Source organism: Plectropomus leopardus, chromosome 13, assembly GCF_008729295.1.
Source record: "Plectropomus leopardus isolate mb chromosome 13, YSFRI_Pleo_2.0, whole genome shotgun sequence".
NCBI classification, from domain to species: Eukaryota; Metazoa; Chordata; class Actinopteri; order Perciformes; family Serranidae; genus Plectropomus; species Plectropomus leopardus.
The window spans coordinates 14,188,270-14,205,753 of NC_056475.1; the positions used below are offsets into that span (position 1 = coordinate 14,188,270).

The 17,484-nt window shown below is 39.7% G+C and overlaps 1 protein-coding gene across 1 annotated transcript in view; it reads left to right on the plus strand.

Annotated features, from left to right (window-relative positions):
• Positions 1-1,165: 1,165 nt before the first annotated feature.
• Positions 1,166-17,484, plus strand: part of stk10 (serine/threonine kinase 10) — a 51,332-nt gene continuing 35,013 nt past the window's right edge. The window contains exon 1 of the mRNA XM_042498888.1: positions 1,166-1,648. Within this exon, the coding sequence (XP_042354822.1) occupies positions 1,490-1,648 (159 nt within the window). The 5' untranslated portion in view covers positions 1,166-1,489. The remainder of the gene's footprint in view (positions 1,649-17,484) is intronic.

The following is a 17,484-nucleotide window of genomic DNA, read 5'->3' on the forward strand; positions in this document are numbered from 1 at the left end:
AACCTCTGAGGGCTTGTATGGACTTGCATGAGCTTGTCTCTTTACTGTAGGTTCTTTAGGGATTTACAGAATGAAATCTCTGTCGAGAACGCAAAGTGATGTTGGAGAACGTTTAACTGAGTGCTTTTATATTAAGTTTGAAACAAGATAACTACATATTATGTCACAAAGTTGATAAATATGATATAAAATCACCTCTAATTAAAGTGAAAAATATCCCAGAACAAAGTTGCTTTTGAAACTTAACATGCCAAAATATGTTTTTAACCCATTTATACAGCTCAGTGCCACCAATCTTCCTGTCCATAATTGGTAATTTGACAGCCAGTTGTTTGGCCAGTCTTTTCAGAAAATTTGAAAGAAAAGCACTCATGTTAATTTGGGGGTAAACGAAGGTCAAATTGTAACTCCCTCACCTGCTCACTCAGTCTTTTTCCCACCTACTCAACAGTCACAGGTTCACTGACCTGAATGTGTCACTAGAGGGCGCTACAGCATCGCCTTTACAGGTGAAGAGCAAGTTAGTTAAACATGAGTTTGAATGAAAAGAATATCAGCATGCAGATAAATTATGATTTTAAAACTATTGATTAAGGCATTTAAGATTTTTAGAAAATTACTGTCATGAATTATGACTCAAAATTTAAGTATATTGTTTGTTGTTTTATAAAGAGCAAAATTTAACCTATAGCATTAGACGTTATATAGGCCTACATGTAAATATAGATAAATAAATTGTGTGTGTGTGTGTGTGTATGTGTGTATGTGTATGTGTGTGTGTGTGTGTGTGTGTGTGTATGTGTAGTTTGTTTGTTGTTTAATAAAAAGCTAAATATAAACCCACAACGTTACACATTATAGCCCTAAGTAGATTATAGAGATGCATCATGATGTAAAAAAAACTGTAAAGGTCATAAGAAGTTAAAGTTTCCTCCACAGAGCTCCAGAAGAAGTTGAGTAGTTTTGTTAGTGGCCCAGCTGTTTGAGTTGTGTGAGGACCCGCCCAGCACCGACCCGGACATGAAGTTCTTTTACCTCATCAACGCGGTTGTGACGACGACTCGTTCTTTGAAAGAAACTACATTTCCATGACGGCAGTGGGCGGGTCGCTGAGAAACAAGGTGGGGCGTTTTCGCACCGTCAGAAGCAACAAGTTGCCCCGGCAGGCTGACAGGACAGTCAGGCGGCTCCTCCATCGTGTTTGCAGCGGCAGGTGGTCACCGCGCGTCCAGCTCTAACTGCAGTTTGTGAATGGGATTATGACCGCAGCGCCTTCAGGGTGAAATGGACGGAGGAGAATAACTTCTGTGAACTCGAGCTCCTTTTTTCTATCTTTGACGCGGAAAGAGAAGATTGATACATCGGCTGAGAAGTGGTTTTTTTTCCACGCGTTGCACGTCTCCGCGTGCTCAATGCTCTCTGTGTAGAGTCTTTTGATACTTTTTTTTTTTTTTTTTTTTAAAAACTGAATGTTGCTGAATTTTAAATAATGGCACTCGCTAGATTCAGCCAAATATTTCGTCTGCCCACTATTGAGATCAAGAAGAAACTCAAGCAGTATGAGCACGTTCATCGGGACATCAACCCCAACGACTTGTGGGAAATAATCGGTGAGCTGGGCGACGGTGCGTTTGGAAAAGTCTACAAGGTGAGTTATTTTAGAGACACGAGGCATTAGCAAACGTGAGCACACTAATGTAGTGATAAGGTGATACCCCCTGTTTGTAGTTCTTATCATCTCAAACTTTATTGATAGTCTAAGTTACTCACCTGTTGCCAAGTTCAGTGACACTCAGTTATGTTAGAAAAGCTTCTTGAATATCTGTAAATGTTGCTCTGTCAACTCTTTTCAAAAACTTTATCATTTTCTCCCAGAGAGATTGTTTGCTTATCTAAAGATACAGCTCGCAAAACAGATACATTTTTAAGTTGTCTGCATCACAATAGAAACACTATATCCCTCTTTCTTAGAATATAGAATACACAATAGCAGGGATGGAAATCACGATACGAAAAATATCACGATAGCCTACTTAAGTCATGACACAATTATTATTGCGATTTTCAACATTTTGCAATCTGCTCCATATTGGGTTAACATTTATTATATATTGATATATTGTGATTTAATGTCTTTCTTCATCACAGGGTTCCCACTATCATGCAAAACCTGGAAAAGTCATGGGATTTTCAAATCACATTTTCCAGACGGGAATATCATGAAGTTAGTCAAAATCATTGAAAGTTTTGGAAAAGTCCCCGAGTTTTGTTGTGTATCATGAACTTGTTACAGTAATCCTCTGTGGATAACCTTTCATGTAATGTAATATAACAGCAAGTTAATTTTCTGTAGCTGTCAGTTTTAAACCTAGGTTTAATATGCGTTGATGCGTAATGACATTTTGTTAACAATCATGCAAGATATGTCATTTTCTCCCTGGATTCGTCTCTCCTTTGCCGTACACCAGCTAGATGAAATTATATGTGAATAGAAATTGAATCTGAAATGGCAGGCAAGTGGGATGCGAAAAGAAAATCTTAATTATGGGTCCTTGAAAAGTTTTGATAAAGTTTATCCATAAAATGTGTGGGAAACCCTGCGACTGCCAATTGTGTCCCTATAGGAAAATTTTGTCAACATGTGTTTCACAATTAAGATGAAGTCATCTCATTTCATTTTTATCGCAGTAAAGGCTCATCTAAAAAGTAATTGATTTTATTAGCTATCAAGAGTTAAATTTGTATTTTGAATATTATTAGTAAATGCATTTTTTTTTTTAAATCGATACTTGGCATTTGTGTATCGATACAATATTGCGATGCAAAGTATAGCAGTACTATGTTGTATCGATTTTCCCCCCCCCACCCCTACATGGTTGAGGTGTGGATGCTTTACCATCCCAGCATTACTGAGATCGTGACTAATATGTTAAAGTATGTGGTTGGTCCAGACTTCCACCTTAAAACAAACTCAGGTTGTCACCACACTGTAGCTTTGGGTATCACAGAAAAGTGTTTTCTGACCGAAAAGGTTAAAAACAACCACTCATTGTACTGGTGTTAGTCCAGGATTGTTCACATTCTGCCGAGATCCACTTCATCTTAAGTTTTATTCCTTTTATGAGTGCCTTGTTGACATCTCTTGTGATTTCCTGCGAACATCTGCATTACAGAAAGTTTAGAAAAATCATCAAAACACCCACCCTATTCCCCCACTCCCCTCTGTGACTGCAGCGTGAGGCCGCCGCAGTGACAGTGAAAGCACTCTTCATTAGTTCTGTCCACTCCTCTCCAACCTCAGCAGCAGCAGCAGCAGCAGCAGCACTTTTGGCTCAGAGGCGTTATTTAATCTGGATCTGTTAGCTGGTCAGTCCCCTCAGTGAAGCATGGCACAGGCGCTCTGTGTGTGCACTGCCCGGCGGAGCACAGTGAAAGTCTTTGACACAGCGGGGGCCTCAGTGGAAGAAGTGATGCCTTTCCAGAGGTCTGCACTGAACAGAAAATGTATTTGTGTGTCTTTTTTGAGAGGGCTCCACCTTATTTAGGTATTTTGTTTTTACTGGAAGGTATACACATAGTGGGGAAATGTAACAGGAACACAGATGAATTTTTAGAGTTCATCATTTCAGCCTCCTGTTATCCCAAACAGTTCACCCCAAAAATTTTAAATACACATTTTCCTTCTACCTTCCATTTATCAGTCTGGATTTGTTTTGGTGTGAGTTTCCGAGTGTTGGAGATATCATAGAAATGTCTTCCTTTGAATATACTAGATTTATATGGCACTCAGCTAGTGGAGCTCAAAGCACCAAAAACACATTTAAAAACTCAACAGCAGTGTCTCTTCCCAGAAATCATGGCCTGGTTACTCAGGATTATCCACAGATCTTGTTGTTAGCAGTTTCATGTGGGAACCATTTCCTTTCTTCTGAAATACACCTGCCAACTGTATCATTATGCAGACGGAGGCGTGCATCTGCTGCTGGCTCAACTAGCACCAGTGAGCCAGCTAATGCTACAGCTCAGCTTAGGAGGACGCCGTTAGTGCTTACATTTTGCGCTATCGCAAGCCTCTCGTCCATGAGAAGATACGCGCCTCCTTCTGCACAATTACACAGTTAGTGGGTTTAATTCAGTAGAAAGAAAAAAAGTTCCCACATTAAACTGCTCACAACAAAATTTTTGGATTATTTTGAGTAACCGGGTCATGATTTCTGGAAAGAGATGTTGCAGTTTTAGATATTTCTTTTTTAAGCAGATTGCTGTCCATTATATTCAACGGCCAGTATCTCCAACACTTGCTATTATTGATTTTTGGGGCGAACTATCACTTAAATGTCAGTCTCAGTGGAAAGGCGGCTTGTTAAATTCCTCCTTTCGTATCCACAAGTCTGGGTTAAACATTATGTAAGCTGTCCTATAATGTATCTTTAGAGCAGAGCGAGCATGTGAGGAGTCCTGTGGATAGTTTTATCAATGCAGAGACAGAAGTGAAGTCAGCAGTATATCATGAAATTAAACAATGCTTTAACTCTTCTTATAAGAAGCGGAGGGACTGACTGAACACGAGATGCTTTAAGTTTGAGGAATCCTGTAGAAGTTAGTTTGTAAAAACAGGGATTCTTTGAATTTTTACAGACTCTGTTCAAACTAAAGCCAGACTAAACGGCGCAGGTGACTTGTGTCATATCAGGGTGCTGAACACGACTCCACTTGAATACCTGGCAAGCTTTCTGACATGTGATGTGTCCCCACTATGTTTCCCATTCTTATACAAATGTCAAGCCTCTGCTTTGGCTTCTGTGTCCTCTCTTTGAGTGGACTGGAGGGAGGCCAGCTCCACACCTGCATGTGTCAGATGGAGGGGAGGGAGGCAGAGTGGGAGCAGATGATGGCCAAGAGAGGAAACCGTGGGACTGCATCAGGGGACGACTTCCCCTAACGGCTCTCGAACCTCAGAGCAATCGGCTTGTCTGTGGGAGGGAAAGGCCTCAAGTGGTGAATTGCGCATTTTTTCCGTCGTTTAAGTCTTTGATAGAGCAGGGGGGGGGGGCTTGATATGTCCGTCACAAGTGAAATCAGCTGCTTATCAGACTGTCAGGACATGGGTCAAACAAAAACACAGTGTTGGCTGGCAGGCAACAGAGGAGCAATACTGGTTGTCTCCTCACAAAACGACAGTTTTAATTCTTGCCATTTGCGCGTGGCAAGGGCCCCCACTCAGCCAGCCTCTTTTGTCTCTGACATGTGTCTTTGAGATTAGGCACAGACCTCCTTTAATTGTGCAGTGCTGGTTGAGAGTACAGAGTGCTCCTGTCAAACTGACTCTCTAAAGGTTAATGTCACCATTGAGAATAACAACTCACTTTGTTGCACAAGGGGAGCGTTAAGGACAAGTGTGTGCGTGCGTGCGTGTGTGTGTGTTTGTGTGTGTGTGTGTGTACCATAGGAACACTGTAAAAGGAGCATCTCATAAAATGCAATATAACCCTTGGTCATCAAATATGTTCTGCTTCATTTCTTACCCTGTCGGTGCAGCTGTACTTCTCTATTGTCACTGCAGATAAGAGGTCACAAAATGATTAACAACACAGGAAAGAGAATTGCTTCACACGATTGATTATATTTTTTCTAACCTTCTCTGATCTTTCCTAGAGTTGGCTAATGAAACCTGGTGCCATATACAACCGCTACCTCCTTAACCGAATTACAACACACATTATGTTGTCTGATTTTGGTACCAGATTGTTTACATTGCAAGCATGCATGTAAGCATGTGCATACAGTAGGCCTATGTTGTTGCAACTATTGCAAATTTGTGCTTGTTTATATAAAAACAAATACAAATTTAATCTCACCATTGCTCTGTAATTAAACAGTTTGACATTGTTTCATTTTTTTGAAGGGTCACATACCGAAAAAGGTTAAAAAAAAGAAAGAAAATAGTTTACTCTGATACTGTTCATCTCGAAACTTCCATCAAGTTTATTTGCATGAAAAACCGGCAACAATTGAATCAGACTAATTTGCATGCTTTTTGATTCAATAGTTTTTTCTAAAGGAAAACTTAATGTAATGCAGTTTATGGTTAATATTATGTCCACCTAAATTAAGAAAACAACCTTGCTAGATGTTTTTTTCTAATCATCTTCATGCAGAATTTGACAAAGTAAACAAACCAAATTCAGCGTATTCATTTTTAAATGCAGGTTCATAGTGTAAGAGCCACACAGTAGGAAACACATGTACACATGCAAGCTGTTGTTGACATTCTCAGGTTCTCTGTGTCACAAGGTTACAGTATCGCTGTCCGCCATTATTGTGGTGGCGTCATACAGTAGTTAAACAGTGACGCAGTGTTGTTAACAGTAAATTGCTTGCAGTTTTGATACAGGCGAGCATTTTATGATTGGTACATCTCAGAATGATCCTTCCCCCTTGGATTGAATTAAGTGTATATAAGTAGGACTCTTGTCAAGGACCAAGAAATGGTGTAACAGCATCATCAGCCATTGTTTGTTTTAGATTTAAATCACAGTTTAATGTAATTACATAAGCCCTTGACAAACTGCTGGAAATGTTGCACCATGTTGTACACCACAGACATTTCTCTTTCCCTTTAGGTCCTCATTCTCATTATAACCACTTAAGTCTCTCTCATGCTTTAAGTCATAACAGGAGAATGTGTCACTTCCTGTCCACCCGGCCCAGTGTGTCATAGGATGTTTTCTTTGTTTTCTAAGCATCTGTCTATGCATGCTTGCACTTGTTGGAAAGACTGTGCATGTGTGTGAAGGTGTGTGGCTGCAAGTGAAGCATGAAACAGAGGAGTTGTATGGTTCCTCTCACTAATTAATGGGCCACGTGCCGCTGAGCACGTTGGCCTGCTGCTGCTGCTGCTGCTGCTGCTGGTGAAATGTTTCCATAGACACGAGCAGGTTGTAAGGTTATGTTCTGCCAAATTCCCATCCAGAGTTGAAAACTATAGTACTTCTTAGACAGTGGAATTAAACTTAAACTGCAGTAGAGGAGTTATTTGTGTAGTTAGCCACAGACTGTAGAAGTATTGCATTTCTCTTGATCAAGATGAAGAACAATGTGACTTATTTACACTGTTTTAAAACTTCTTTTTTTCCAGTTTTTGAGTTATTATAGTTAAAGACTGAACTGCAAGTGGAATAAAAAGAGAAGAGAAATAAGTTTAAAGTTGAACACACTTTTGATACTGTAGGTCAAATAGCCATGGCACTGTGCAGCACTGCATTGAGGGCACACTGTCTTTTTATAGTAGCATTATCTTTTGTCGCTTTTTATGCAAGTCTGTTGGGTATAATCTAGAGCTAGGGGGCCAAAAACATCCGGCCTGACTCTACATAAACTGGCAATCTTTCTGTCCAAGGGTCAGGTTCAGTTGAGCTTAATGGGTCTGACCGTCCTTCAGCCAAGCCCAGAACAGAATTGTCCCCGGATCCATTTTTGAAAGGAACCAGTATTTGTTTTTATTAGATTGGAACAATGGATCATATCAGCACAAGTCCGGTTTCTTGGGCCTCTGAAGATATTTTCTACTAGGCCAGATGTTGTAGTAGATTGCTTTATGGCACAATATAGGAAAAGTGTGCTGGTCTGACTTGCAGTGACAGATGGTGCAACGAGTGAAAGGCTTATGGAAAAAAATCACTTGATTTGAACATGATTATCCTCTTCAGAAAAGTGAAAGAGTAACACGCTGGGTGCCATCACTGAGTGGGAGGGGGCAGAGGTTGCAACATCCTCTTTGCAAAGAAAAGCCACAACGTGAATGTCACACTCTTAATTAAGACTATGGGAGTGCCACAAAGACGTATGTCGAAGCACCTTCAGTGAGACCATCATCAGGCTCGGGGTCTAATCTCTGGGACCAGCTGGGCCCAAAGAGACTGATAGGAGCTGAATGGGTGTGGGCTAAGCATGCTGGGAGTCCTCATGATGATGTTACTGGCACTAACAGAAAGCTTATTCTGTTTTCCTACATTCATTTAGTGTACTGGTAGTTATGGAGCTGTGACAAGCTGGAGCTTGATGACTTTTGTGAGAATTTATGATGGTGAATTTTAGTTTCGAATAGCTTGAGTTCATTCTTAGAAAATGTTAGAAAAAATGCAAGAAGCAGAATAACCCATTAACAGTAGGCATAGATCTCTTCTTACTGCCAGAGAGTTGGCTATACGTATTTTCTGCGTCTTGACATTTTCATTTCACTTTTCTTTTTTAGAATTTCCTCTCCATTTGAATGTAACATTGAAAGACATTTTTGACCGTGTCATGCATGTTCTTTCAGATCAGTTTTAGATAGTTACACTGACTAATCGGGCATCTTGCAATACCTGTCTGAGCTTGGTTTCAACAGCAAACTCTAACCACGAGCGTAAACCCTCCAATCTGTTGTTACTTGTATCGTGTGCTGTAAGCTGGCGTCAGGAAGTGGATCTCATCGTGAGATTCATGCTTTTGAAATGTTGTGCAAGGCCTTGCATGAGAATGAAGGATTGAAGAAAGCAGTAACCGTAGGTTATTTTCTTTTGAGGCTCTTTGTGGCATGTCATGATTTCCTGCCTCATGGACCCGCCTTGTACTTGTGACCCTTGCTTCAAGGTCTTGAACATGGGACATTTTTCAAAGTTGATCAAAACTTTCACATCCTGAATTGCTTCATCTTTAGGTGTTAAGTTAGAGCTTCGCTGGGTTTGATGGTCAACGCCCAGTGACAATCTGTGAATGCATTACTCAGGCCTTTCTGCAGTCAGCGGGTTGTATGAAAAAACTTGGTACAAGCCACGGATACATTAATTATTTTGTCTTTTTCTCTTCAAGTTTCACATTTGCGTTCAAATATAATTTGAAGTTTACATTTCTACTCAAATGTCTCAGCTTTGCAGCCTTGGACACGCATTTTAGTCACTTTTTTTCTCTTTAGTCACTTTAGTTTTTTAGAAAATTATCTTTTAAAAAAACTAAACTCTTTAGTTTGACATGACTTACAGATACAAGACAAACATTTAAAACAGGCCACTGATCAGGCCTGTGTCTGAATAAATTTAGTTGAGACTGTATAGTCAAAACAAGTTTAAATTCACTTAAGGTACCTTTTCTCACAACAGCCCCAACATGGTAGTCTGGTTCCTTTTTTCATGGTTGAGGAAGTAATAAAAAAGAAAGATTGAATTGGTTTTCATGCTCTCCATAATCACATTTGTATTCCTAAAGAAAGCTACGTAAATTGCTGCATTATATCTGCACTAAATGAATAGGCTACTCTATTTTCAGTTATAGAGTCTTGATGTGTTTTCACAAATATCCGACAGGGTTCCCATAGTCATTTTGAGTTTGAATCTGATTTGTTTGAAAATCGCCAGGCAAGTGTGGCAAGAAAAAAATGTTTCATTTTTTTATTATGGGTCCTTGAAAAGTCATGGAAAAGTTTGGAAATTTTATCCATGAAAATGTGTGGGAACTTTGATTATATTATTTAAAAATGTTTAATGAGAAATTCAAACCATCTCCAATCCTCTTTTAAATAATTTTTCACTACTGCTGTCTTTGCTACAAAGAGTTTCTTACTAATTATCTTTGAATGATGCGGTTTTCTGCAAATGTGGAAGTTTGAGGGGCCTTTTTACTGTCTGCATGACTCCCTCACCAGCTACATACAGCCCTAACTGCCCACAGTAAGAAGTGGTCTTTTAGTGAATGAATCAAACTGAAACTGAGCATGTCCCCCAATCCCAGTGAACATTACGCCTGTGCGTATTAGTCTGGAAACTTACAAAGATTTCCTCTTAGACTAAAATAATGTATTTACTGTTTTTCTACTTTTTAGATACTTAGTCCATCTTTTGCAGTAAAACAAATCAGTAGCACATGTAGATGTTTAACATGCTTCAATTGTGCACTTTGTTCGTCTAAATGAGAGATCATCACTTCCACAGGCGTCTGCTGTCAGAGGTGAGGTTTTATTAGCTGCTGTCATTATGCAGGAGCTGAGAGCCACATTCCTGTCCGCAGACACATGGGGAGAGCCCACAGAGGAGGGGCGGGTTACAGGTTTATGATGGGGCAAAGGTCTAACATACACGCATTCCCCTGAAGGGACTCTGTGTGTGTGTGTAAGAACTGTAACACCGTATCCAAGCCGAAAATTCACGTCAGCATGTGGTATGTTCATTCAACCTGGAGGTGCCTGACCCCGGGGGAAGTTCTGTGTTATTGGTTACAGGAGGTCATCTGGTCCATTGACTTTATGATTAACCACTTCTCATTCTCTTCAGCTTGCAGTCTAAATGGACACAGACTCATAAAGTGTGTTGTAAAAGTAAAAAAAAAAAAAAGAATAAAGATGCCTAGAGGCTGATCGTAAAAGTATTTTTTAAAAACATATTTCCGGTTATTCTTCGACTTGATGTTTTTAACTTGCCGCAGGCTTCTTTTTTTCATTTTGAGTGATCCTACGTTCTGCTTTTAAGACCAACACACCCACTGTATCATTAATGCCTCAGTCAACACAGACACACTATTAAACATTTCCAGCTTGATTCATTTTGAAAAGACTGTGTCTGAATACCAAATGATGCACACACACACACACACACACACACGTGAGGCTGGGAGCGTGTGCTTTTATATTTGTGTTTACTTAGTCTGTGTGAGTACATACAGCATGTTTGCATGCTAACACGTGGGTCAGTAACATCTGCTTTTTCTAAAGCTCTTCTTGAGCAGCAGCCGGTGTGCTTCTCGGTCATGGATCGTGGCCTTCGGCGGACTGTTACTGAAAACAGATGGATGTGTATACATGACAGATGGGAGGAGATATACAGGCAGGGATGACAGACAAATTTGGTGAGGGAGACAAAAGATGTGCAGTGGCTGATAATAAATAATGTGACAGGAGGGTAGAGAGGTGTGATGTCCATATGCTGCTTTAAAAGCAGTTTCTCACCAGTGCAGTGCAGTAATATTGTAAATCTGTGAGCAAATTTTATGCACGATAGCTTTGCACTGCAGGTGGAATTTTTTTAGATATTATATTATATATTTAGAGAGATGGTTAAAATGCATACAGATAAACTGAGAAATGATTGATAAAACAGCTTCATCAACAGAAAAATGGGAAACGGATGTACAAAAATGTAGGTGTTGTCTAAATTACTGATGGACTTCCACGGTGGTTTTGGCCCTACAACTCTTGATTTGTGTTTGTATGTAGTTAGATGTTAGGTTTCACACTGCAAAATAAGTGAAAATATTTTGGTATTTAGGTGGAAGTCAGTTTAAATGAACTTGAACTTTCCTTTTTTCCCTTTTTAGTAATTTGCTGTAATTGTCGCTCCTTTTCCCAGCACTCAGTGGCCTGTATCAAAGCTTGCATATGGTCTAATAAGATATCATACGGAGTCATTTACTAAAGCCACCGTAGAGAAGGACTTGTGCAGATGAATGTACAATGGCACTTTAACATTTTATTTTTTTAAGCGATTTATTCAAGAGTGTGAGAGTGCCTGTTTTTCTGCCAGGTTGGGTCCTCTAAGTAATCCTTTTGCACTTAACCTACATGAAAGCCAAGTCACTAATGAACAGGAAAACGGCCAGGCAGAGATCTAGTGAGACGAGCTGCAAGACGGAGCAGAAACAAGTCCTTCTGATCTCCATGGAAACCAGAGTCCAAACAAAGCCAAAGACTGTTGTTGTCCTCTGGAGGAGAGAGAGAGAAAGAGAGAGAGGTCAGTGGGTTAGAAGCAGTGAAGCATTGTTTTCTCCTGGGACGGTTACAGCATCTACGGTATGTAGTTAACTACACTTCTTTGCTGTAGTGGTTGTAAACTGTTATTATGTAATAATCTTAAGTGTTTTCTAGGGGTGTAACGATCCATCGATCTGCATCGATATATATCAAACATGGAAGCAAAGTGTAAACATGGATCCATATCATCCTCTTACAGGCGCACCCTTATTTTGAAATTCTGTGTCACCGTCACACTGTGAGCAGATGATGACATCATCGTGAGCAACCCAGAGAAAGATGATAAAGAGTAATAATTTCTCTCCACATAAATATTGGTGGTTAGGAGGCACGGATCAGGTACTCACGCACCTGTTTGTCCATGTGAGGCTGCCGTAGGTAGCTGTCAAGATGGCGGACCGTGTGCGCATGTGCGGAAACCGATCGTACAGGTGGAACGGCTCAGGTACGAGCATGGATGTATTATAGTGACGTTTAACAAGGATAAAGCCCTTTACTCGGGAATAAATCATCAGTGAGGAAATGTTTTGTTTTCGGGGAAACTGCGAGTCAGCAGACGGCGCATGTGATGTGTAAACAAAAGCCATACTGAGGAAACATGATGTACCTGCAGGTCCACGTCACTGACTTCTTGCTGACGTTAACTTAGCTGCTCTGTTTCCACAATGTTGATGGAAAAAACGCGCATGTGGACTGAAACTCATCCATGCTGTTTTGTCAGGAGGTGCAGGGACTCACACCAGCAGTGAGTAAGAGAAGGCATAAATAATAGTAAACTGGTTAACTTGTGATAGAGGAAAAGTTCGCTAGCCGCTAAGCGAATTTCTGCAATGTAAAATGCTATAGGCTTATGCTATTAACGTTAGCATGTTGTGTATGTGGGGGCAATGTGACCTACCAAAGAAAGTTGTTTTGTCTATGATCCTTGACAGTTATCATTCAGGCTTATACTTTAGTGAAAAGATCATGTTGTTAATCCACGTTTTGAGGATGTTGGGAGAATTTTGAGAAGAATTCAAATGAAAAGATTTTTTTTCAGAAAGCATTCTCAAACAAATTCCGCCACTTTTAGTTATTTCCAATCATGTATATGTTGTTTTTATTATTATTTTTTTTTGGCCAACAGCAAAGAAAGGGGTGGCAGCTACTCCTGTAATCAACTGTGTAAAGTGAGCATGTATTGGCCCATATCGAAGGCAGGCCCCTAAATTGAATTGAAATGAAACTGTATTGTGGCAGACTTTGTAATATTGGGAAATATCATATAGAATTGAATTATGCTTCTGTGGACTTCTGTGTGACTTTTATTTGTATTTGTCTGGCATTTCCTGTTTTAAAATTTACATTTTAAAGGTATACGATGCAGGAATTGTCGGTTTCTGTTTTTGAATACAACATTTTGGCCCCTAACTAAGCCATCTGCAGACCCCTATCTAAACAAGAGAAAACAGGCCAACTCCATGTAGCTCTGCACCCTCCTCATCTCCTTTATTGCTAAACTGTGAAATTTGAAGGCAATCCCAGATTTGGAACGAGCTTTGCCTGCTTGGTGTTTGGCCTTTTCCTTTTATTGGCGTTATAGCTGCAGTCTTCTGCAGTCAAAGTTGTTAGAAGTGTGAACATTTTGCTTTTTTTAACCTAATATGTTAAAAGAACAAAAAGACACATTATCCCTGCCATTTTCTTTAAGTTTTGTTGGTGTATTTGTATTTCGAGATATGTTTCATTTTTAACTGTTCTCATAATGGCTAAAAGACAGTATAAAGATGCATTATCAGTTCCATGTTTCAAAGTCGGACGTGAATGCTGACATTTTTGATTTGGACCTTTGGTCGTCTAGAAATAAATGCTGCTTAAATGCTATTTCGCAAGATGCAATAGGTGCCTCAAAGGTGGGACTACTGTGTCAGGATGTGAAGTTAGGTCAGCACTCTTTGAACAAACCACAACGCTAAAGTTGCAGAAAGTGCTGAAGAAATTACCTCTTGTGCACATACCAAAGCGCTCACAAAAATGTATACACGCTTGTGCATTGATGTCACAGTACCTCGTAGGATGTCAGGAGGTCCCATGTGAGACACATGAGGCATTTCAGCGCAATTTCCTCTCTGAGCGGTGTATATACTTGGTAGGGTGCACACATAAACAAACACACATGTTTGCATACTGTACTTGAGGACACTTGACGTAATGCATTCCCCCGCCACGCGAAAAGGCGCCATGTAAATGCATGAGGCTCGCTTCCCTCTGAGTCTGCCTTCTGTGTCCACTCCTCAACCATCTGAAGGCCAGAGGTGCATTCCTCAGCTTTGTTCCCACTGAGATGTAAAGGTGTGTGTGTGTCTGTGTGTGTGTGTGTGTGTGTGTGTGTGTCTTTGCAAAGCCTGGTCAGGGATTGGCTGTTTAAAAAATAAGACTGTGCTTATGTATATTTGTGCATAGTTAATGCTGAGCATTACAAAAAGTCAATCAAATCGGTTCACTTGTTCACATTAACAAAACATGCAGACCTCTCCAGTGTGGTGGCAGACATTCATATCTCTGTGTTGTCTGAGTGTTCAGCTGAAAAATACATGTGTGGTGACGTAAACCCCCAGATACGACATTACAATAGTCCTAATTGTTCACAAATACAGTAAGTCAACCATTGTTCTGTTACTCTGTTAATCTGACAAATCATGGAGGACAAGAGGAGGAAATTATGAAAAAGACATCTGTTCTGTGGAGAAATGGACAGACGGTAGATACTAGTGATGTGCTTGATAAGCTGAGTAGTCAATTAAATGTTGCTACCTTCGCATCAGTTTGTTGAACTCATTATTAAAATGAATGCAAGTCTTAAAGTGAAAATGCTTTTGATATATCAGGGATGTTTCTAAAAGATTTATTTTTCTCACTAATGTTGTTTTCAGTAAATGCTATTTAAGTGTAATTTAGTGGGTTGTTGTCATGTTTTGTTGGATAATGTGCAGTGTTCATAACACTTGGGGCGAAGTGCCACTAATTTCAGCACTATTTAAAATATGATTTGGTAATTGAAATATGTAATTACTGATTTCAGTATTGCCCTGATATTAGGCACAATATTTTTCAAACAATATTTACCGTTATTAGAGTTGCAATGGCATGATAACCATCAGCGATATCATGGTATTACAGAATTATATTATTATCAGTAACAATGACAGTTAAAGGAATGAAAACAGAAGGTTTTTAATTTGTTTAAAAATTTTTTTATCACTATAATGAAATGTGAAACTATTTTTTAAAATGGTATGTGTAAAAAGTCTCCCTTTTGAAAATAACTAAAATAATTGTGAAATCCTCCATCCAGTTGTATTTTTTAATACTGTAGACAACCATCAATTTTTATACCATGTTCTAGTTGAAAACAGCATTTCAGGATTAAATTGTACTAAATTTGGACCATTTTCTGTGTGTGTTCACACTTTTAGACTGTTGATCAGTTTAAATTTAACCTTCTGTTTCAACATCTCGAGTAGATCCAGTTCAGGGACAGATATCCTGGCAGCTTTAAAAACGCTAGTCTTGCTACAATAAAGATGGCAGTCTACATTGTGTGAATGTCTGACACAGTGACTTAAACATGGAAAATTGTATATTTAATGTCTTCTTACAGCACATTTGCAGTATGTATAGAGGTTTTTCTTTGACAGAGATGGCAGCACCAACAAACATACATTGGGTGCATATACAGTACCAAAACGTCTATACAGGAAATCAGACCCGAGGCGGCGGCGAGTTTGTCCAGGTTGACAGTGTTGGTACGTGAGGGGAGCGGATCACAGAGAGCTGAGATGGTAGCAGAGAAGTGAAAGTGTCTGGTGTCTCTGCGTTTACTGTCGAGGCTTGTTAACTGACTGACTGATGGTTTGATGGCAGGCGGAGACGTCCTTTTGACTCACTGTGGGTTACCCTGGCGTGGGGGCAGTTTGGCTTCTCTGGAACTCTGTTTGACAAACACACATAGTCACGGCGGAGCGGGATAAGTTAAAGAGTGTGTGTAGATGTGAGCCTGTTCTGTTTATTCAGATGTTTTCCCACAGCCTCTGTAAAAGCGTGGAGGCATCAGACCCCCACCGGGCTGTTTAGTCTGTCGAGTTTCTGCAGGTCACTGGATGGGCACGAGCACATGTAGATGCGTCCTACATTTCTCATCAGGTCAACTCACTGTCCTGACTTATTTTCTCATTCATGCACAAACTTTGACACACACTCTGTACACGTCCTTTTGATCACTCACAACCTGCTGCATAGTCGTTCAGGTGTAAATGGTGCAGCACTGATCACCACTTTTGTTTCTGACTCTATTCTTAGTCTTGGCTCCATCTGCGCTCTCGCAAATACGCCACTGAACGTGTCTTCTATCTGCAGGTGCACATCAATGTTGCATTTACCCGCAAAATCTCATCAGTCAGCATTCACAACATTCTCTCTTACACAAGGACCAACATGTGTTTGATGCTTTGTGCTGCACTCTGAGTAACCCCATGGTTTGGGTGTTTTGACGTTTTCCAGATAATCACTGAACAATCTGTGTTTATGTTTGCATCACTTTGTTACTCAGTATAACAAGGAATTTGTTGTCTATGTGTGTGTCTTAGTTTAGGCACACTGACACTTTTGTGGTTCCTCTTTTTCCCCTCCAGTTGCTCAGGGAGGGTGTGGAGTTCCTTTTCCTGTTTTGGCTCTAAATGTTAGTTAGTCAACATTGTAATTGCCATCTTGCATTTCTTAATGTTTCGGCTTCCCCTTGGCTTCAACTGGGGTGGAAGAGTTCGGCTGGAAGAGTGAGAGGCACATTCTGGAACAAGCTCTGGATGTCTATTTTTGTCTTTTTTTGTAGTTACAAGGCATGGGACAGTATGGTGTTTAATGATAATCTTGGCCAAAGTTATTGTGATTCATGATATTATCCGATAATCGTAATACCAGTGGCTGCTGAAGTACCTGAAAGCCATACATGATGGAAAGTACAGATTTCTCCCCACAAAGTGGCTTTGGCAGAAGTTTAAGTCACTTATTTAAATATTACTTGAGTAGAGGTCTTAAAGTATCTGATATTAACTGTACTTGCATATCATAAGTATTTTATGTTATAGTAAATGTACTTAAATATTGAAAGTAAAAGTAAGAAAGCAAGCAGACAGAATTTTACAGTTTAATTCTTCTTTACGTGTGGAGTGTCTATTACACTTGAAGAAAAATGTGGTCGTCTTAGCAACTGAAGAGATTTAAAAAACAAAATCAAGTTTTTCTTTTCCTCCCAATCATTTATTTGTCCCTCCCTCCCTCCCTCCCTCCTTTCTCTCTTCCTTCCCTATTTTGTATTAAGTAACTGAAGTGCTTAGTGGAAATGTAGTGGTGTAAAAGTATGCATTTTATTTAGGAAACGTAGTGAAGTGAAAGTTAAAGTTGACAGAAATTTAAAAAAAAAACTCAAGTAAAGTACAGATACTCCCAAAAATACTTCAGTACCCCATATACTGTCATTTGTTTTCTGTCTTGGTTACAGATTGATATTGGCAGTTTGATTTTGATGTTTTCCACCTTTTAGTCTGACATAACTAAAAAAAATGCTTGCAGACATGTTTAGTAACATTGTGATCCATTTTCTTCACACCCTCTTTATATCAGCTCCACTCTGTTTTCTTGCACACTATAGATGTTTTTTGAGGAAGTCT